Source organism: Pogoniulus pusillus, chromosome 17, assembly GCF_015220805.1.
Source record: "Pogoniulus pusillus isolate bPogPus1 chromosome 17, bPogPus1.pri, whole genome shotgun sequence".
Lineage (NCBI taxonomy): Eukaryota > Metazoa > Chordata > Aves > Piciformes > Lybiidae > Pogoniulus > Pogoniulus pusillus.
Window position 1 is genome coordinate 24,016,222 of NC_087280.1, and position 17,815 is coordinate 24,034,036.

Genomic DNA, 17,815 nt, shown 5'->3' on the forward strand with positions numbered 1-17,815 from the left:
TCTCATTTCCAGCAGCAGTATGATGAGGAGCACTGAGACTGCACAACAGTGGTGGCTAAGAGCCTGGCAGTGCTCTAGGGGCTATTGCTGTGATCGTTTAGGGGCCAAGCCTTCATCACCTTCCTCCTGTGTTGTGATCTTTGAGAGCTGCAAGCAGTTTAACCCCACTCGTATTCCTTCTCAGGTGCAGGCAGATGTTCATACCTGCTATAACTCTGCAGCTAATGAGGCCTTCTGCCTTGAGATCCTGGGCAGCCTGAGGTGCTGCCTGAGCCAGCAGGCGGACGTTCGGCTCATGCTGTACGAGGTGAGCTTGGCTTCTGCAGCCTCCTTTCCAAACACCACTGCTGCTGGGGCCCAGGCTAATGGTGGTCCCACTGCTGTGGGCAGCAGCTCAGCATCACCTCACATACCCTCTTTGTGGGACCCATGTACCAAGCACTGTTTTGACTGATTGTTTTTTTTTCAATCCTCCGTTTTATTGTGGTCCTTTCTGAGCCCAAAGCATGTTGGTGTAGCTGCCTCAGCTCTCACACTGCCTCAGGACAACACAGAAGGCTCTCTGCCTGGCCTGAGAAATGGGAGGTGTATTTGATGCCCAGGGCCCTAACTGGGCAGAGTTGCTTGTAGTCAGTGATGGGCTCCAAAGAAAACGCTGACTGAAGAGGATGGGGAAAGCTTCCTCAGGGATCTGTCCTTTCTGTGTCCTCCTTTTGCAAGTTTCTGTGCAGGTTTGGCTGTCCCTGAGGTTTCTTGTGGCTGATGGCTTGACACAAAGAGCCTTTTTTGTGTGTGTGTATCTCAGCTCCTTAGATACCACCCTGAGAAGAAAAGTCCTCTTTAGGTCATTTTGTTTCCTTCTTGCCTTACTTGGGCTGAGCTTGGGTGAGCTGCGAGGCTCTGCTGTGTTCCTCACTGTTGCTATAAGACTTTGTGTTTGCTCTCTCCCTCCACTGAGCTTTCACAATCTGAGGGGTTTGGTTCACCTCCCATGGTTTCCCCACTGCCTTGTTTTGCCTTTGAAGCAGGATTTCACAGTTTGAGGTTGGATCTGGTGCTGGCGTGAAATAGCAGCCAAAGTCACTCTGGGCTCGCTGCCACTGCTGCTAGGGAGATGCAGGCTGTGAGAGGGCCCCTGGGAGGAAATTGGTGCTCCTTCTGATTCATTCCTTCTCCCTTTGGTGCCTTGGCCGTGCCAGCTTGCAGGGTTTTACACTGAGCACGCTGCCACTTCCTCCGGGCTCCTTGCGGCGCCAAAGGGTCATTGCCGCCTTGTGACACCAACGTCAGTGTGCCTGTGGCTCCTTTGCTGTGCTGTGAGAGCCAACTTGTCCTCCCTTCCTGCCCTCAGGGCTTCTATGATGTCCTGCGCAGGAACTCCCAGCTGGCCAGCTCCATCATGGAAACTCTCTTGGCCCAGGTAAGCTGCTCCCACGTGCTGGGAGCTCTGCGCCGCAGCCAGTGCAGCCTGCAGCTCGGGTGCAGTCTGGGGGAAACAGTTCTCCCTCTCACTGAGACGTGTTTGGAAGTGCTGTGGCACGTCTCCCAGGAGCTGTTCAAACCCCTGCTGTGCTGAGAGCAGCCTGGGTAAACAGCTGGAGCCTGCTTCCTATCCTGTCACAGGGTGGAAGAGAAAGGATCTGGGAGCCCTTCCCCAGGTGTGGGTTGCAAGGTGCTGTGAGAAGGATGAGCCCAGAGCTGCGTGCACTGCCCTGTTCCTCAGCAGTTACCCTCACATGCCTCCCCGAGGACCTGTGCTGACACACTGATTGTTGTTCCTGTCCTCCCACCAGGGGAATACCCAAGCCCAGGGAGGATCTGGGAGGATTAACTCATCCCCCAGGAGTGTTGCTCATGGCAACAAGATGATCACATTTTGTCGCTCCGTGGACAGGCTGTGCTTGCTTTTAGGCAAGTCCTTTGCTTCCCTTCCATCATCCAGAGAGTTCATGCTGGCTAATTCCAGCTTCTCCATGACAGCACAGGGGCTGAGGTAGGAGCATGAAGAGAGCCAAGCCAGCTTTTGGGTAGCAGAGGGCACTTCATGGCAGCTTGGTCCAAAAGTTTCATTTTGTCTCATTTTATATAACTTTGCCTATTCCACTCTGATCCTGCTTGAAGCAGACCTCTCCTTTGCTGTGCCAAGCAGCCAGGAGCTGGCACAAGTAGAGAGTCATAGAATGTTTAGGTTGGAAGGGAGCTCAAAGCTCAGCCAGTTCCAACCCCCTGCCATAGGCAGGGAGACCTCCCACCAGAACAGGTCGCTCAAGGCCTCATCCGACCTGGTCCTGAACACCTCCAGGGAGGTGTCCCCTTGTTCTGTTGCTGCTTGCCTGGCAGAAGAGCCCAACCCCACCTGGCTACAGCCTCCCTTCTTAGAATCAACTGTTTGTGCCCATGATTGCAGTGCCTGCTTGCACTCCGTGGAGCACAGAGATGCTTCTGTCCTGGTTTTAACTCCTCTCAGAGGCTCAGCAACTAACTAGTTATTTCTCTGGTTTCCTGTGACAGATAAAGCAGTATTACTTGCCCCAGCCAGACCTGCTGCCTCCACTGAAACTTGAGGGATGTATCATGGCTCAAGGAGATCAAATCTTTCTGCAAGAGCCACTGGTAAGAGCTGTGCTGGCCTGGCCACAGCTGCAGCCTCCCCTGCTGCGCTGTGTTTCAGTTGTGCTGCTACCTGAGCTGCATACTTTGTATTCAGGCTTCTCTAGCCTGGAGTGCTTCTTTTAGTAACAGTAGAGCTGAGCACCTCTGCCCTGCCTCAGGCTTTCTGTCAGAGCTCCACTAGCACAGTCGTTTTAGGGGACCTGTGTGAGAAATGCTCTAAGAACAGTGTACTTCTGTTATCCTCCATTGAGATCACCGTGGGTTGGGTGGGGGTTTGCCCCTCCTTCACCTTAATTCCACATCAGACAGCCCTGCAATGTGTGTGTAGCAGGAGTTTTGCTCGTTTGAAACTGCTGGAGGTGAGACCTCAGTGATTTATTTGGTTTGAAGAAAACATTCAAATGGATCACTTTGTTGCCCCCTAAGGAAGCTTCCACCCTCTGCTGCAGCAGCAGCACACCCAGAAAAGGGAGCAGGCACTTCTCAGGAGTGAGAGCCCTTTGGGGAATTCCATTTCCATCTCCTTCAGCAGCTGGGGTATCTGGGTGAGGGAGCAGTGGGAGTGAAGCCTGCATCCCCTTCTGGCAAGCTGGGGCAGACAGCCTTGGCTGAAGCTGGAAGTGGGCAGCTGTGGTTAGCGGGACAGGTCCCCTCCTGGGAGTGAGACTGAGTCTCATGTGGCACTTCAAAGGTAGCTATGGCTCTTTGCAGCGGGCCAGAACACTGGCAGTGGCCTCCAGCTAAAGAGGCTGAACATGACTGTGTGGCTGCTGCCTTCAGGCCCATCTGCTCTGCTGTATCCAACACTGCCTGGCCTGGTGTAAGAGCACTGCGCATCTGTGCCGAGGAGCTGAGGAGGAGGACGAGGAGGAAGAGGAGGTGGAATTTGAGCAAAACTTTGAAGAGATGCTAGAATCTGTCACAAGAAGAATGATCAAGAGTGAGCTGGAAGACTTTGAGCTGGTAAATCACATTGCCAAGTGTGGCTCAGTGGAAGAAGGCACCGAGTTCTGGTCTCAGCTTCCAAGGAGCCTTTTTCACTTCTTTCCTTTACCTCGTAGGATAAATCAGCAGACTTTTCTCTGTCTTCTGGCGTTGGGGTAAAGAATAATATCTATGCCCTCCAAGTGATGGGGATTTGTGAGGTCCTGATTGAGTACAACTTCAACGTAGGGAATTTCAGGTAAAGCATCAAATCTCAGCCTCCAGCAGCAGCTGTGCCTCGCAGCGCAGCCTCGGTGCGAGCTCGGTAGTGCCAGCACAGAATGGGGGTGATGCTTTCTATGCCTTGTGGCACAGGGAGCTGTCTTGCTTTGGAGTGTTGTGTGTTGGGAGATGAGAGATGTGTGTTGGGAGATGAGGGGTCACACTTTCTAGAGGAGCAGATGAGGTGCAGACTGTTAGGGAGGTGAGCAGCTGTCCTGTGTGGTGGTTTTCTCGTTTGGGAAGTGTCGCTGTGGAACTTGGCAACTGAAGCCTCAAGTGAGAAACTTCAGGCTGGATTTTCTCCCTGGGTGTTTCTGCCACTTCATTGCAGCAAGAACAAGTTTGAGGATGTCCTGGGCCTGTTTGCATGTTACAACAAACTTGCTGAAGTCCTGAAGGAGAAAGCTGGGAAGAACAAATCGAGCTTGGGCAGCAGAACTGCACGGAGCTTCCTGTCCCTGGGCTTTGTGTCTACTCTGCTCACAGCTCTGTTCAGGTGAGAAGCTGACAGGCTACAAGAGTTGGGGCTCTGCAGCCTGGAGAAGAGAAGGCCTCGAGAAGACCTTGGAGTGGCCTTCCAGTATCTGAAGGGGGCTACAGAAGGGCTGGGGAGGGACTATTGGCAAGGTCTGGTAATGACAGGAGGAGGAGGAATGGGCTTGGAGTGACAGAGGGGAGATTGAAAGTGGTTGTGAGGAAGTTGTTTGCAGTGAGGGTGGTGAGACACTGGCACAGGTTGCCCAGGGAGGTTGTGGAGCACAGAAGCACAGAATGTGATTACAGCTCCCTGAAGGGAGGCTGTAGCCAGGTGGGGTTGGACTCTGCTGCCAGGCACCCAGCAACAGAAGAAGGGGACACAGTCTCAAGCTGTGCCAGGGGAGGATCAGGCTGGATGTTAGGAGGAAGTTCCTGGCAGAGAGAGTGATTGGCATTGGAATGGGCTGCCCAGGGAGGTGGTGGAGTGGCTGTGGCTGGAGGTGTTGCAGCCAAGCCTGGCTGGGGCACTTAGTGCCATGGTCTGGTTGGTTGGGCAGGGCTGGGTGCTAGGTTGGGCTGGATGAGACTTGAGATCTCTTCCAACCTGGTTAGTTCTATGATTCTGCAACCTTGCTTATTACTTCTAAGACCTCAGGGACTCTCTGCTCTTCTAGTCCTGGGCCATCCCTTAGACAACAAACTCCAGTGTTTGAGTCCCAGAGCTCTGTGGAGCAGAGCCAGACATCAATTCAAGCCACATCTGGCAGTGTCTCGGGCCAGGCTGGTGGAACTCTGCCCTCTGGGTGTTCACTACAAGCTACCAAAACAAAGTGCCTTTCCCACTCTGAGTCCAGCCAGTGATGCTGAATGCTGTAGCCGTGCCTGTGCTTTTCAGTGCATCCTCACTGCCCTGACAATGCTCTTGGCTCCGCAGGGACAACGCCCAGAGCCACGAGGAGAGCCTGGCGGTGCTGCGCTCCAGCAGCGAGTTCCTGCGCTACGCCGTGGGCGTGGCGCTGCAGAAGGTGCAGCAGCTGGAGGACACGGGGCAGACTGATGGCCCAGACGGACAGAACCCCGAGAAGGTCTTCCAGAACCTCTGCAGAATCACAGGGTGAGGTGCTGCAGCACGTGGAGACATCAGCCTTAGGGAGCAGGGATGCATCCCGGGGGTTGTGGTTCAGGGGGAGGGCTATGGTGCAGAGCTGTGGTCCAGGGCTGTTTCAGACAGTTATGAGCCAGTGGAGATCAGGCTCTGCTGCTCCTGAGAAATCATAGAGTCACCCAGGCTGGAAAGGAGCTCATAACTCAGCTGTTCCAACCTCCTCACCATGCCCAGGGACTCCTTTCAGCTACACTCAGCTGCTCAAGGCCTCATCCAGCCTGGCCTCCAGCACCCCCAGGCAGGAGACAGCCACAGCCTCCCTGGGCAGCCTGTGCCAGAGTCTCACCACCCTCCTTATGAACAACTTCTTCCTCAGCTCCACTGTAACCCTGCTCTGCCTCAGCTCCAAACCATTCCCCCTTGGCCTGTCTCTAGACACCCTCTGCAGGGTGTCCCTCAGCAGCCTTCCTGCAGGATCCCTTTCAGCTCTCAGGTTCCCTTGGAGCCTTCTCCTCTGCAGGCTGCACCCCCCCAGCTCCCTCAGCCTGTGCTCACAGCAGTGCTGCTGCGGCCCTTGGATCATCTTTGTGGCCTCCTCTGGACTCTCTCCAACAGAAGTATCCTTCTGCTGCTGGGGACAGCAGATCTGGTGCATCACTCACTGCTCACAGAGGAGGCAGCATGGTTGCAGTCTGGGTTCTTGAGCCCCCTGGGATGCAATGAAGTTAACACTCATTTCTAGCGGCAGTATAAAACAGATGTAAGCGGGGCACAAGCTTTGGAAAATACTTGTTTGAGGCTTTTTCAAGATGCTTGAAGGCATTCAGGCATCTAATCCTTTGGAAATCCAGGAATGTTAGCCATGGAAAAGCCTTTTGGGATCTAGGTCACATCTGCATGGGGTCTTTTCAGCTCCCAGTCAGCAGAGAGCACAAAATGCAAATCACCTCTGCCATGAATAGTGCCTGGGTTGTGTCTCACCCCAAATAACAGAGGCTGGGTTTGTTGCAGCCCTTGGGACTGCTTGTGAGCTCCAGGGGTTGTGACTGGACACTGAAACAGAGTAAGTTGGGCAATCCAACTGATGAGAAGAAAGGAGAGGAGACAAAGAAAAAGGGAAGGAGCAGGCTTTAGGGGAGCAGGAGGAAGATGTTTGCCTGCAAATAGAAAATTATCCTTTGGGCCAAACAGTTCTCTTCAGAGCTTTTCACTTTGTTTTGCCTGCTTTTAACTTTCTGGTTTTGTTTGTGTGGGGCCCTAGACTGATGCTGACATTTCACAGCTCCAGACTGCCCAGAGGAGAGCTCTGTTTGGCACTAAGAGGTTTGACAACAGCAATAAGTGTTTGGGTAGGCCAAGACAGAGGGAAAGCTCGGTGGAAGAAATGAGTGGTCAAAGATGGGCTTGAAATGGGATTGCAAGGTCCCTTGGCACCTGGAAGGAATGGAATTCATGGGCCATGCAAGGAGAATGCAAAGCTGTTCTGCTGACTTGGAAACAAAACCTTCCTCAAGCTGGACCTCTTCTGCCTCCACTTTCCCGTAGCAAAGGAGACCTCACAGTTGGTGTCAAAGCCGTGGTCCTGAGAGGAGAATCTGTCATCAGCTCTCCTCTGGTTCCAGCACTGTGCAGCCAGCTTCGGTGTGGTAGTAACTCCTCTCCATCCCACAGGGTTCTGCTCTGGAGGTACACTTCGATTCCCAGCGTGGTTGAGGAGCCAGGGAAGAAGAAGGGCAAAAGCATCTCCCTGCTGTGCCTGGAGGCTTTGCTGCGGATCTTCAGCGCGGTGCAGCAGCTGTACCCTGCCAAGGTCCCCCAGTTCCTGCAGGCCCTGGGTAAGCACCTGGGGCACTGCTGCCTTGCTCTGTGGCCTTTGGTGTTCCAGCTGGGGGCAGCTAAGGACCTTTTATCCATAACTAGGGGTCTGGCCCTCGTCTCTCAGCAGCCAGGTGGGCTTGGTGTGTTAGAGCTGCCTGAAGGGATCCTCCAGGATGGCTGCAGAGGGACCCCAGCCTACAACCATGCTGCCTCTGTGGGCAGTGAATGATGAACCAGCTCTGGTGTCCTCGGCAAGAGAAGGACAGAGGACTGTTGGAGGGAGTCCAGAGAAGGCCACAAAGATGATCCAAGGCCTGCAGCAGCTCTGCTGCGAGAACAGGCTGAGGGAGCTGGGGGGGTACAGCCTGGAGAAGAGAAGGTTCCAGGGAGACCTCAGAGCTGCCTGCCAGTGCCTGAAGAAGTTGTTCAGCAGGAGGTTGGTGAGAGTCTGGCACAGACTGCCCAGGGAGGCTGTGGCTGTCTCCTGCTTGGGGGTGTTGCAGGCCAGGCTGGATGAGGCCTTGAGCAGCTGAGTGTAGCTGAGAGGTGTCCCTGGGCATGGTGAGGAGGTTGGAGCAGAGGATCTCTGAGGTCCATTCCAACCTGAGCCGTTGAATGATTTTTGCACCAGAGGCAAGTTCTAGAAGTATCTTTACCTGCTTCTGCAGAGCTCTGAGTCTGCCAGCAGAGAGCTGCTGGGCTCTGAGGCAGCATTTGTCTGTTCGAGGTTTGTCTCTGAAACAGCTTTGTGCTCACCATGGCTTTGCAGTCTGTATTCCTTCTCTAGCTGTGAGCAGTTGCAGCCTCTCCCACTTCTGGGAAGGAATCCTGTATTCTGCTCTTGGCCTGTAGCTTAGGTTTCTCTCTGCACCTCTCTCTCCCTGCCAGATACCAGTGATGGTGAGGCAGAAGCAGCAGACATTAATGTCACCGAGAAAGCTGCCTTCCAGATCCGACTGTTCCAGGTGAGTGCCACTGAGTGCTGCAGGTGTTCCAAAACACTGCTAAACTCTGCTAGCTCCCTCTTGGTGACCACAGGACTGAGAGTGTGACAGCCACTCTGCACCAATTCACTGCCACTTCAGAAGTTCCTGCTCTCCACGGGAGGCTTCCCCAAGGCACTGCGCAGAGCTGGGCTGAAGTGCAGGTGTACTGACAGAGCTACAGGGGCCTGCAGGGCAGCAGCTCCTGCAGCTGGGTCTGCCCAATCCCAGGCACAAAGCCAGGCTGGGTGCAGAGTGTGTTGAAAACAGATTTGAAGAAAGAGCCTTGGGGGTGTTGGGTGCTGAGCAGCTCCCCAGGAGCCAACAGTGCCCTCCTGCAGCCCAGCAGGCAGCTGTGTGCTGGCTGCAGCCAGAGGAGTGTGGGCAGCAGAGCAAAAGAGGATTGTGCCCCTTGGCTCTGCTCAGACCTCACCTCCAATCCTGCCTCCAGTTCTGCTGTCCCCGGCAGAAGGAGGGCACAGAGCTGCTGGAGGGAGTCCAGAGGTGTCCACAAAGATGATCCAAGGCCTGCAGCAGCTCTGCTGTGAGCACAGGCTGAGGGAGCTGGGAGAGGAGAAGGCTCCAGTGGGACCTTAGAGCTGCCTGCCAGTGCCTGAAGGGATCCTGCAGGAAGGCTGCAGAGGGACTTGTGCTGAGGGGGTCTGAGCCAGGGCAAGGGGGAATGGTTTGGAGCTGAGGCAGAGCAGGGTTAGGCTGGAGCTGAGGAAGAAGTGTGGAAGTGTTGAGACAGGCACAGGCTGCCCAGGAAGGTTGTGACTGCCTCTTACCTGGAGTTGTTGAAGGCCAGGTTGAGGCCTTGAGTAGCTCAGTCTAGTTGAGAGGTGTCCCTAGGCATGGGAAGTTGGAGCAGCATTGCTCTGAGATCCCTTCAACCTGAGCCATTCTGTGGTGATTCTGTGGTAAACTGACCTGAGCACTGTAAAAGTCACACTGGATCCTCTGCAGCCTTTGTGAGCACTCACAACAGAAGGCTGCACATGGTCTGTAGAAGAGGCCTCTCTTTATATTCTTTGTCCTTCTCCCTGTTGCTGATTCCTTTCTGTGCTGCTGCTTCCAGTTATTTGCTTCTTGAAATAGCCCTGCCACGAGCATGCACACTCAGGGCTCTCTCTTTCCCTCCCGTGGTCAGAGGTCTCTGGTAAACCAGTTCAGCACTGCTGAAGATGACTTCAACCCCAAGGAAACACAGGCACTCATCACAGTGCTCTCCACTTTGTCCAGGCTCCTGGATCCAGCCTCTCAGCAGGTACTTCCCAGTCACCACGGAGGGGCAGGGATGAGTGCTGTGGCCTCAGGTGTGGGAAGAAGGCTCTCAGGTTGGGTTGATGTCTGAGGGCTGATGTGTCCTTGTCCTGCCTTCTGCAGAGCAGCCCATGGCAAAGGGACACTTCTGGTGTGTTACCAATCACCCTCCTGTCACATGTCTGCAAAGGCAGTTTGGAACAAGCTGTCATGTCCAGGGGCAGTACAAGGGGCAGTGGGTGCCAGCTGGAGCAGAGGAGGTGCCACGGGAACAGGAGGGAAAGTTTTGTCCCTGTGAGGCTGCAGAGCCCTGGAGCAGGCTGCCCAGAGAGGTTGTGGAGTCTCCTTCTCTGGAGATCTTCAGACCCTCCTGGATGTGTTCCTGTGTGACCTGCCCTGGCTCACCCTGCTCTGACAGAGGGGGTTGGACTGGATGAGCTCTGGAGGTGCCTTTCAACACCTACTATTCTGTGACTCCCACCCTGCTTCTGTAAGTTCTGACCCTGCCTTTGGGCACCTGGAGCCTGAATGAGTTGTTCACCAGAGCAGGGAGTCCTGCCAGAGCCTACTTGTGGTGTAGCTTCGAGATAGGAACTGAGCCATAAAAGGCCAACAGCAGGCTTGTGGCCAGTGCAAGCTGGCTGAGTGCCTAACTCCTGCCACACAAGGAGAGTGCTTGTAAAACTGGGCACTTTAGAAGCTGGAGACTGCACTGAAAGTGTGCCAGGAGTCTGCAGTCATCATTCACCTCAATTAAATGGAGCTGTTGCTCTGTCCAAGAAAACATGGAGCCATTGCCCTGGTCTGGAGCTCAGCTTTTTATTTGTTAGGTTAAATGTCCCTTGTGGAACTTCCCAGGGCGTGGTGGGACACCTTTCTACCAGAAGAGGACTCTGCTCATCTCCGTGTTTGAATTAGTTTTGTGCTCCAAAGGCTGTTCCAAAGCCATGACATCTTTTCTCCTTTTTACAGTTCCTTCAGTTCCTGACTTGGACAGTTAAAGTTTGCAAAGAAAATACTCTTGGTGAGTAAGCTCTGGGGAGCAGGTTTAGCTGTGCTCAGGTCTGATAAGAGATCCCTACCTGCTCTGCTGTTGTCTGTTCTGGTTTTAGCTCTTTCTTGCAGATAGACTCAGGTCCATTCCGTGGCAGGTGACCAGGACATTGTGGTTATTAGAATCACAGAATGGCTCAGGTTGGAAGAGACCTTGGAAGAGACCTCAGAGATCCTCTGCTCAACCTCCTCACTATGTCCAGGGACACCTCTCAGCTACACTCAGCTGCTCAAGACCTCATCCAGCCTGGCCTCCAGCACCCCCAGGCAGGAGGCAGCCCCAGCCTCCCTGGGCAGTCTGTGCCAGACTCTCACCACCCTCCTACTGAACAACTTCTTCCTCAGCAACACTCTAACCCTGCTCTGCCTCAGCTTCAAACCGTTCCCCCTTGGTCTGTCTCCAGACAGCCTTATGGAAAGTCCCTCTGCAGCCTTCCTGCAGGATCCCTTCAGGTGCTGGCAGGCAGAACTCCAGCTCTGTGACATCAGTGCTGCTGAGGAAAGAGAAGTCACTGATCTGGCTTTCCCCTCCTTGTTCATTGGCACATCTGTGGCTCAAATCTGAGTTTATCCTCTGGAAAGATATTATCCTTACCAGAGTCTGTGTCATGCTTCTGGTCATTGCTTTCCTCTGAGCTGAGGGCTGCAGTGTGCCCTGCTTGCCCTTGCACTGCTCTGAGGTGCCCAGGGCTGTGGACTTGGCTTTTTGATCCCTGGTCCTTCGGAAGGATTCTCGCCTGCTGTGGTTCTGGCACTGCAAACTGAAATCCATGCTGAACCCGAGCCTTTCCCTCACTGCCAGTCTGATGTTGCAGGAGCTCTGCACCTGCTGATGCATTGTTTGCTCTTCCCCACAGAGGATGTTGCTTGCTGCAAGGGTTTGCTGTCTCTGCTCTTCAGCCTCCACGTTCTCTACAAGAGCCCTGTCAGCCTGCTGCGTGACCTCGCGCAAGACATCCACGCGTGCCTGGGAGACATAGATCAGGTTTGAGGCAGAAGCAGCCTAAGTCTTCATGACTTTGTGCTATCAGGCCAGGATTGAGTGCATCTTTGGTGCAAGCTATGTGGCAGCAGCGAATTGCTCACCAGGATTTGCTTTCTCTCCCTGACCAGGATGTGGAAGTGGAGGGTCAGTCTCACTTCGCCATAGTGACCGCCAAGACAGCAGCCCCCACTGTCTGTGTGAGTCAGGGCAGCCTGGGGTGCCTGGGCCACAGGGGTCAGCAGGGGGCTGGAGCACCCCTCCTATGAGCAGAGACTGAGGGAGTTGGGGCTGTGCAGGCTGGAGAGGAGAAGGTTCCCAGGTGACCTTGTGGCCTTTCAGTATCTGAAGGGGGCTACAAGAAAGCTGGGGAGGGACTTTTTATGCTGTATGGGAGTGATAGGACCAGGGGGAATGGAACAAGGCTGGAAATGGGTAGAGTCAGACTGGATGTTAGGAAGAAATTGTTCAGCATGAGGGTGGTGAGAGCCTGGCAGGGATTGCCCAGGGAGGTGGTGGAAGCCTCATCCCTGGCAGTGTTTAAGGTCAGGCTGGGTGAGGTTCTGGACAGCCTGATCAACCAAGTTGGAAGAGACCTTCAAGATATCCAGTCCAACCTATCACCCAGCCCTATCCAATCGTCTAGATCTAGTGTGAGGTGTCCCTGCCCATGGCAGGAGGGTTGGAACTGGATGATCCTTGTGGTCCTTTCCGACCCTGTCTGATTCTATGATTGATTGATTGATTCTGTGCAACAAGTGCCTTGTGGATTCCTGTTGTGCCAAGCTGCTCCACATCTTTAATTTGTCTTCTGTCTTACTCTGTCTTAGCTCCTGGTTTTGGGTCAGGCAGATAAGGTGCTGGAGGAGGTGGACTGGCTCATCAAGAAGCTCAGCAGTCTGGTGTCAGACACATCAGGTAATAAAAATGGCCTGCTTCTTGGTGTCACATCAGTGTCAAAACCAGGTTAAGATGAAGCTGTTTGGGGATTTTGAGGTAGCTGGGGATTTTGAGGTAGCATCACCTGAGGGCCAGCTGCATTCTCCCTGGAGAGCAAATCCCTCCCCATGCCACACTGGAGCTTCATGCACAGACACAAAGGTGGCCTTTAGGCCTCCTACCCACAGCCCTGGGTTCATCAGACACACACTCACCAGGCATTCACCTCTTTCTTCTAGAAGACTCTTCTCAGGCATCCAACCAAACCCAGGCCCTGGAGAAGGCTGTCATTCTGCAGCTGGGAACTCTGCTGACAGTTTACCACGAGCTGGTGCAGACAGCGCTGCCTGCGGGGAGCTGTGTGGACACGCTGCTGAGGAGCCTCAGCAAGACCTACGCAATCCTCACCTCCCTCATCAAACACGTGAGTGCTGCTCTGCTGACAGGCAGCTGGCTGGGAGCCACAAACTCCCTGCCATCTGCTGCAGCAAGCTCACAGTGACCCCTGGCAGCAGCTGTGCTCTTCATCTGCTGCAGGAGCCGACTCCATCCTCATGCTGTTGGCTTTCGTGGCCTCAGTGTTGTGACCTTTCTGCAGCAGTGGCAGCTGTACCAGTGGAGACCAAGGTGTATTGGTCTAATTTAAGCTTCCCAGGGACTCAAATACCTAACAGAACAACACATTAATAGGATGCTTTCTCCTCTCCCCTTTTGGAGAGAAAGGAATTCAATGGAGAGAGTGGGAAGGGGTAAAAGACCCAAGGAAGAGTCTTGCTTCCATTTGGAAGTGAAAACAAAAACTTCAGCAATATAGAAAAGGTACTGCAGGTAGGGGAGTGAGAAAGAGGTATAGGGGAGGGAAACAAGGTACAAAGTACATATACAGCCAGATTGGTGGCAGTGGATGCAGGCAGAGTCAGGAGGGGGTTGTCCACCGTGTGGCAGGTTGGCCACATGATAAAACAGGAGCAGCAGGACAAGGGTGGTGCTAGCAGGGAGGGCAGAGAGAAAGTTCCTCTGGTTTTATAGGGGTATAGACAGGAAGTGGGAGTGGGCTAACCACTACACCTGGGGTCGGGTTCAGACCACCCCCAGGGAGAGTCAGGAGGACCTGGGGTCAGGTTCAGACTACCCTCAAGGGGGAGTCAGGAGGATCTGGGGTCAGGTTCAGACCACCCCCAGGAGGGTTAACCCTTTACACAAGGAAAGCTTCTCTCCAGCTGAATTTGGCCATGCATGGTTTGGAGTGGCTCTTGGCCAGGGCATCCTGTGGGTTCCTCTGCAGCTGTGTGCCACAGGGAGCAGCACTGGCGATGCTCTCACGCTGCTCAGCCACCCTGCCCTTGTCACTCCTTGCTGTGTGTGGCTTCAAGTGCTGGCCCTGGGGGAACTGGGCCTTGAAAACAGGCCAGATGAGGAACACCCCAGAGCTCTCACAGCTCTTCAATGCAGCCTTGGCATTTGGCATAGAGCAAGACGTTGGGGAGGGTAGCTGATGCCAGGTCCTGCCCTCCCCGCTGTGCTGTTAGATGAGCTGCTCTGTGCCCCAGCAGAAACTCCTCTTTGCCTTGCAGTACATCCAGGCTTGCCGCAGCACCTCCAGTACCATTCCAGGGAGGCTGGAAAAGCTGGTGAGTGTCGGCGGGCGCGTGGGTGGGTGTCGGCGGGCGCGTGGGCGGGTGTCGGCGGGCGCGTGGGCGGGTGTCGGCGGGAGCGTGGGCGGGTGTCGGGGGGAGCGTGGGCGGGTGTCGGGGGGAGCGTGGGCGGGGCACTTGGTGCCATGGTCTAGTTAGTTGGCTAGGGCTGGGTGCTAGGCTGGACTGGATGAGCTTGGAGGTCTCTTCCAACCTGGGTGATTCTATGACCTGCTGGAGCAAAGGGCTCATTGCCTTGAGCTGGCACTGCCAACCACCAACCTCTCTGCTGCTTTGCAGGTGAAGCTCTCAGGTTCCCACCTGACCCCACAGTGTTACTCATTCATTACCTATGTCCAGGTAAGGCCTCCATTAACTGGCAGAGACACAGGCTGCCTGCTGCTGAGCTGCATCAGCTGCACTGGCATGGGCACCTCTGCGGGTTCATCATCCTCTTGACATGATTTGAGTTCCTTACGCTTCGGGCTTTACTGTGTCAAATAATAGCACAAGACATTTCAGCAGCACTGGGGCCCACCATGCTGAGCTCTGCTTCAGCAGGGAGGGAAGACTCTTTGGGGAGCTGGGTTTGAGCTTTTGTTTTTCTCCTCTCTGTCCATGTCAGGTTTGGGGGTTTTGGGGTTTGGTTTTGGATGAGATTAATGCTGCTGTTAACCACAATGGCAAATAAAGGTCAACCCTTCTGCAGTCATCACAGTGTGAGTTAACATGGGTGCCACAGACTGCAGTGCCCAGGATGGGATTTGGCTGTTGGCAGAGGAACTGGGTGCTGGAGTGAGGAACTGCATGGCAGGCATGGAATTTTGGGGGAGGTGGAGTAGTGTGCAGAGCTGCCATGCCTGAGGCCTTCTCACACACATGTGTGTTTCTGACAGTATAAACCCTGAAATGAGCTTTTCCTTTCCTCTTTCTGAGCTGACTCCCAGATCCATCCTTCCTGTCTCACTACCTTTCTGCCATCTAGCTGGCAGTGCTGTTGGCTGGCCAGGGCAAAGCCTGCTCTGGCCTTTCATCACTGCTTACCCTCTAATGACACATCTTTTGGCACCCTCCTTCAGAACATCCACAGCGAGAGCTTAAGCTTTGCAGAAGAAAAGAAAAAGAAGAAGAAAGAGGATGAAGCTGCTGCAGTCTCCACAGTCATGGTAAGATTGAGTCACTCCCTTAGAACACAGGCTGCCTTTGAACTTGGGATCAGACTTCAAGGCTTGTGTTAACTGGTGGCTTCTTAGAGCTCATCAAGGACAGATTGATTGGCATTTGAGCCTTTAAGCCAAATTCATATTTCTTCTACCTTAACTTCAGAGGAAAGTCCTAAAAGAGAAAAAACCCCAACCAACCAAAACCAACAAATGAAAAACCAACCCCCCAAAAAAGGCTACAACTCCACCTTCACTAAATGCAGCCTAAAAGCTCACAGCCATCAACCAGAGTTCTAGTCTGGGATGTTAGCAGTTGGCATAAGCTGGGAAATGAGAGAAATGAGCTCATTCCTTGGAACCAATGAAATTGGAACCCTCTGATAAGTGTTTCTGGGCCTTGTCAGCTGGCCCATGGTGTTAAGGGCCTAAAAGAGCTAAGCATGACCTCCCCAGCTGTTCCCTGAGCAGGGGCTGAACTGCTGCACTGAGACCATGGGGAGTAAACATCAGTGGTGGCGAATCAGCAGGGCGAGAATGTGGCAAAGCAAAGCACTCCCTGCCAGGGGGGTGTGCTGGTGGAGCAGAGGGGATCCTGCTCTGAAGGCTGTCAGAGGTCAAAGCAGTACCTGAGGCAGCCTCACTGCGGAACCAGCACGGGAGGCAATTCAAAGCTGCTACCAAGCTGGCAGGGCCTTGCTGGGGCACAGCTGGCATGGAGCAGTGCCACTGAAGGCATTTTTCTGAGCTGGAGAGTTGTGGTCTTCATGGCATGCTACAGTGTCACCACAGACTTGCAGCTGTGACCTGTCAGCCTCCCTTCTGCCTTCCAGGCTAAGGTGCTTCGGGACACCAAGCCCATCCCAAACCTGGTGTTTGCCATAGAGCAGTATGAGAAGTTCCTCATCCACCTCTCCAAGAAGTCAAAGGTAAGGCAAAGCAGAGCTCTTCTGGCACCTGAACTCAGTGGAGCAGAGGGGTCAGTGGTGTGATGGACAGCCACTGCTGCTCCACCTTCTAGCCTCTGTTAATCCCAGAATAGTTTAGGTTGGAAGGGAGCTCAGAGCTCAGCTGCTGCAACCTCCCCACCATGCCCAGGGACACCTTTCAGCCACATTTGGCTGCTCAAGGCCTCATCCAGCCTGGCCTCCAGCACCCCCAGGAAAGAGGCAGCCACAGCCTCCCTGGGCAGCCTGTGCCAGACTCTCACCACCCTCCAACTGAACAACTTCCTCAGCTCCAGTCTAACCCTGCTCTGCCTCAGCTCCAAACCATTCCCCCCTGGCCTGTCTCTAGACACCCTCAGCACAAGTCCCTCTGCAGCCTTCCTGCAGGATCCCTTCAGGCAGCTCACCCCCAGCTCCCTCAGCCTGTGCTCACAGCAGAGCTGCTCCAGCCCCAGTGTTTAAATGAGGAAGATGTAAGGACCTTGCACCTCTTTCAGCCTTTGCCCAGGCTGCCACCACCCCAAACCCAGCAGGTGCCAGTGAGTGCTGCTGTGGCCCCCACCACATGGCTTCTGCTCCAGCAAAACTCTCACACCTAATGCCAGCTTTCCTCACTCCTCTCCCTCCGTCTGTTTCACAAACCAGAGGGAAATGTGCCACACTGAGGTACTGCCCTGAGAGTCACCAAGTGCTCACCAGGCTTCTAGACCAGAAATGGGCCACAGGACTGCACAGGGGCAGCTGCTTTGTCACCTTCCTCTTGCTTTAAGCCTGTGTCCTTCTGGAGCCCCCAGCACAAGCAGGACATGGAAGTGTTGGAGCCAGTCCAGAGAAAGCCACCAAGATGCTGAGAGGGCTGCAGCAGCTCTGCTGTGAGCACAGGCTGAGAGAGTTGGGGCTCTGCAGCCTGGAGAAGAGAAGGCTTGGAGGAGACCTTGGAGTGGCCTTCCAGGATCTGAAGGAGGACCACAGGAAGGCTGGGGAGGGACTATTGACAAGGTCTGGTAATGAGAGGATGAGGAGGAATGGGTTTGAGGTGACAGGGGAGATAGAAACTGGATGTTAGGAAGAAGTTGTTTGCAGGGAGGGTGGTGAGACACTGGCACAGGTTGCCCAGGGAGGCTGTGGAGCACAGAATGTGATCAAAGATTGCTTCTGTGCTCCACAACCTCCCTGCAGGTGTTCAGGACCAGGTTGGATGAGGCCTTGAGCAACCTGTTCTCGTGGGAGGTGTCCCTGCCTATGGCAGGGGGTTGGAACTGGCTGAGCTTTGAGGTCCCTTCCAACCTAAACCATTCCATGATTCTTACCACGATGAGCTCAGTCCCAGTGCTGAGCCAAGGCCTTGGCAAGGTAGAAAACTGAACTAAGACGCTGATGACCTCACGTCCTGTCCCTCTGGTTTCTCCTTGGCTGCTGCAGGTGAACCTGATGCAGTACATGAAGCTGAGCACCTCGCGGGACTTCCGCATCAACGCGGCCGTGCTGGACAGCGCCATGCAGGAGCACAGCGCCCGCGGCGCCGACACCGAGCCAGACAACGAGCAGGTCAGAGCCCCCGCTGCTGCCCTCACCACCAGCCTCCCCCTGTGGAGGCCAGCCTTTCCTGTGAGCTGTGCCAGGGGTACCTGAAAG

The 17,815-nt window shown here is 54.4% G+C and overlaps 1 protein-coding gene across 1 annotated transcript in view; it reads left to right on the forward strand.

Moving 5' to 3' along the window:
* FANCI (FA complementation group I) overlaps nt 1–17,815 on the forward strand; it is a 31,087-nt gene that overhangs the window by 11,514 nt on the left and 1,758 nt on the right. Inside the window, exons 17-36 of the mRNA XM_064158108.1 lie at nt 185–307; nt 1,352–1,420; nt 2,512–2,613; nt 3,394–3,576; nt 3,675–3,796; nt 4,151–4,315; nt 5,231–5,410; nt 7,073–7,236; nt 8,108–8,184; nt 9,353–9,469; nt 10,438–10,489; nt 11,376–11,503; nt 11,632–11,700; nt 12,331–12,418; nt 12,679–12,863; nt 14,014–14,070; nt 14,374–14,433; nt 15,153–15,239; nt 16,067–16,162; nt 17,603–17,728. Coding sequence (XP_064014178.1) covers nt 185–307; nt 1,352–1,420; nt 2,512–2,613; nt 3,394–3,576; nt 3,675–3,796; nt 4,151–4,315; nt 5,231–5,410; nt 7,073–7,236; nt 8,108–8,184; nt 9,353–9,469; nt 10,438–10,489; nt 11,376–11,503; nt 11,632–11,700; nt 12,331–12,418; nt 12,679–12,863; nt 14,014–14,070; nt 14,374–14,433; nt 15,153–15,239; nt 16,067–16,162; nt 17,603–17,728 — 2,250 coding nt within the window. The remainder of the gene's footprint in view (nt 1–184; nt 308–1,351; nt 1,421–2,511; nt 2,614–3,393; nt 3,577–3,674; nt 3,797–4,150; nt 4,316–5,230; nt 5,411–7,072; nt 7,237–8,107; nt 8,185–9,352; nt 9,470–10,437; nt 10,490–11,375; nt 11,504–11,631; nt 11,701–12,330; nt 12,419–12,678; nt 12,864–14,013; nt 14,071–14,373; nt 14,434–15,152; nt 15,240–16,066; nt 16,163–17,602; nt 17,729–17,815) is intronic.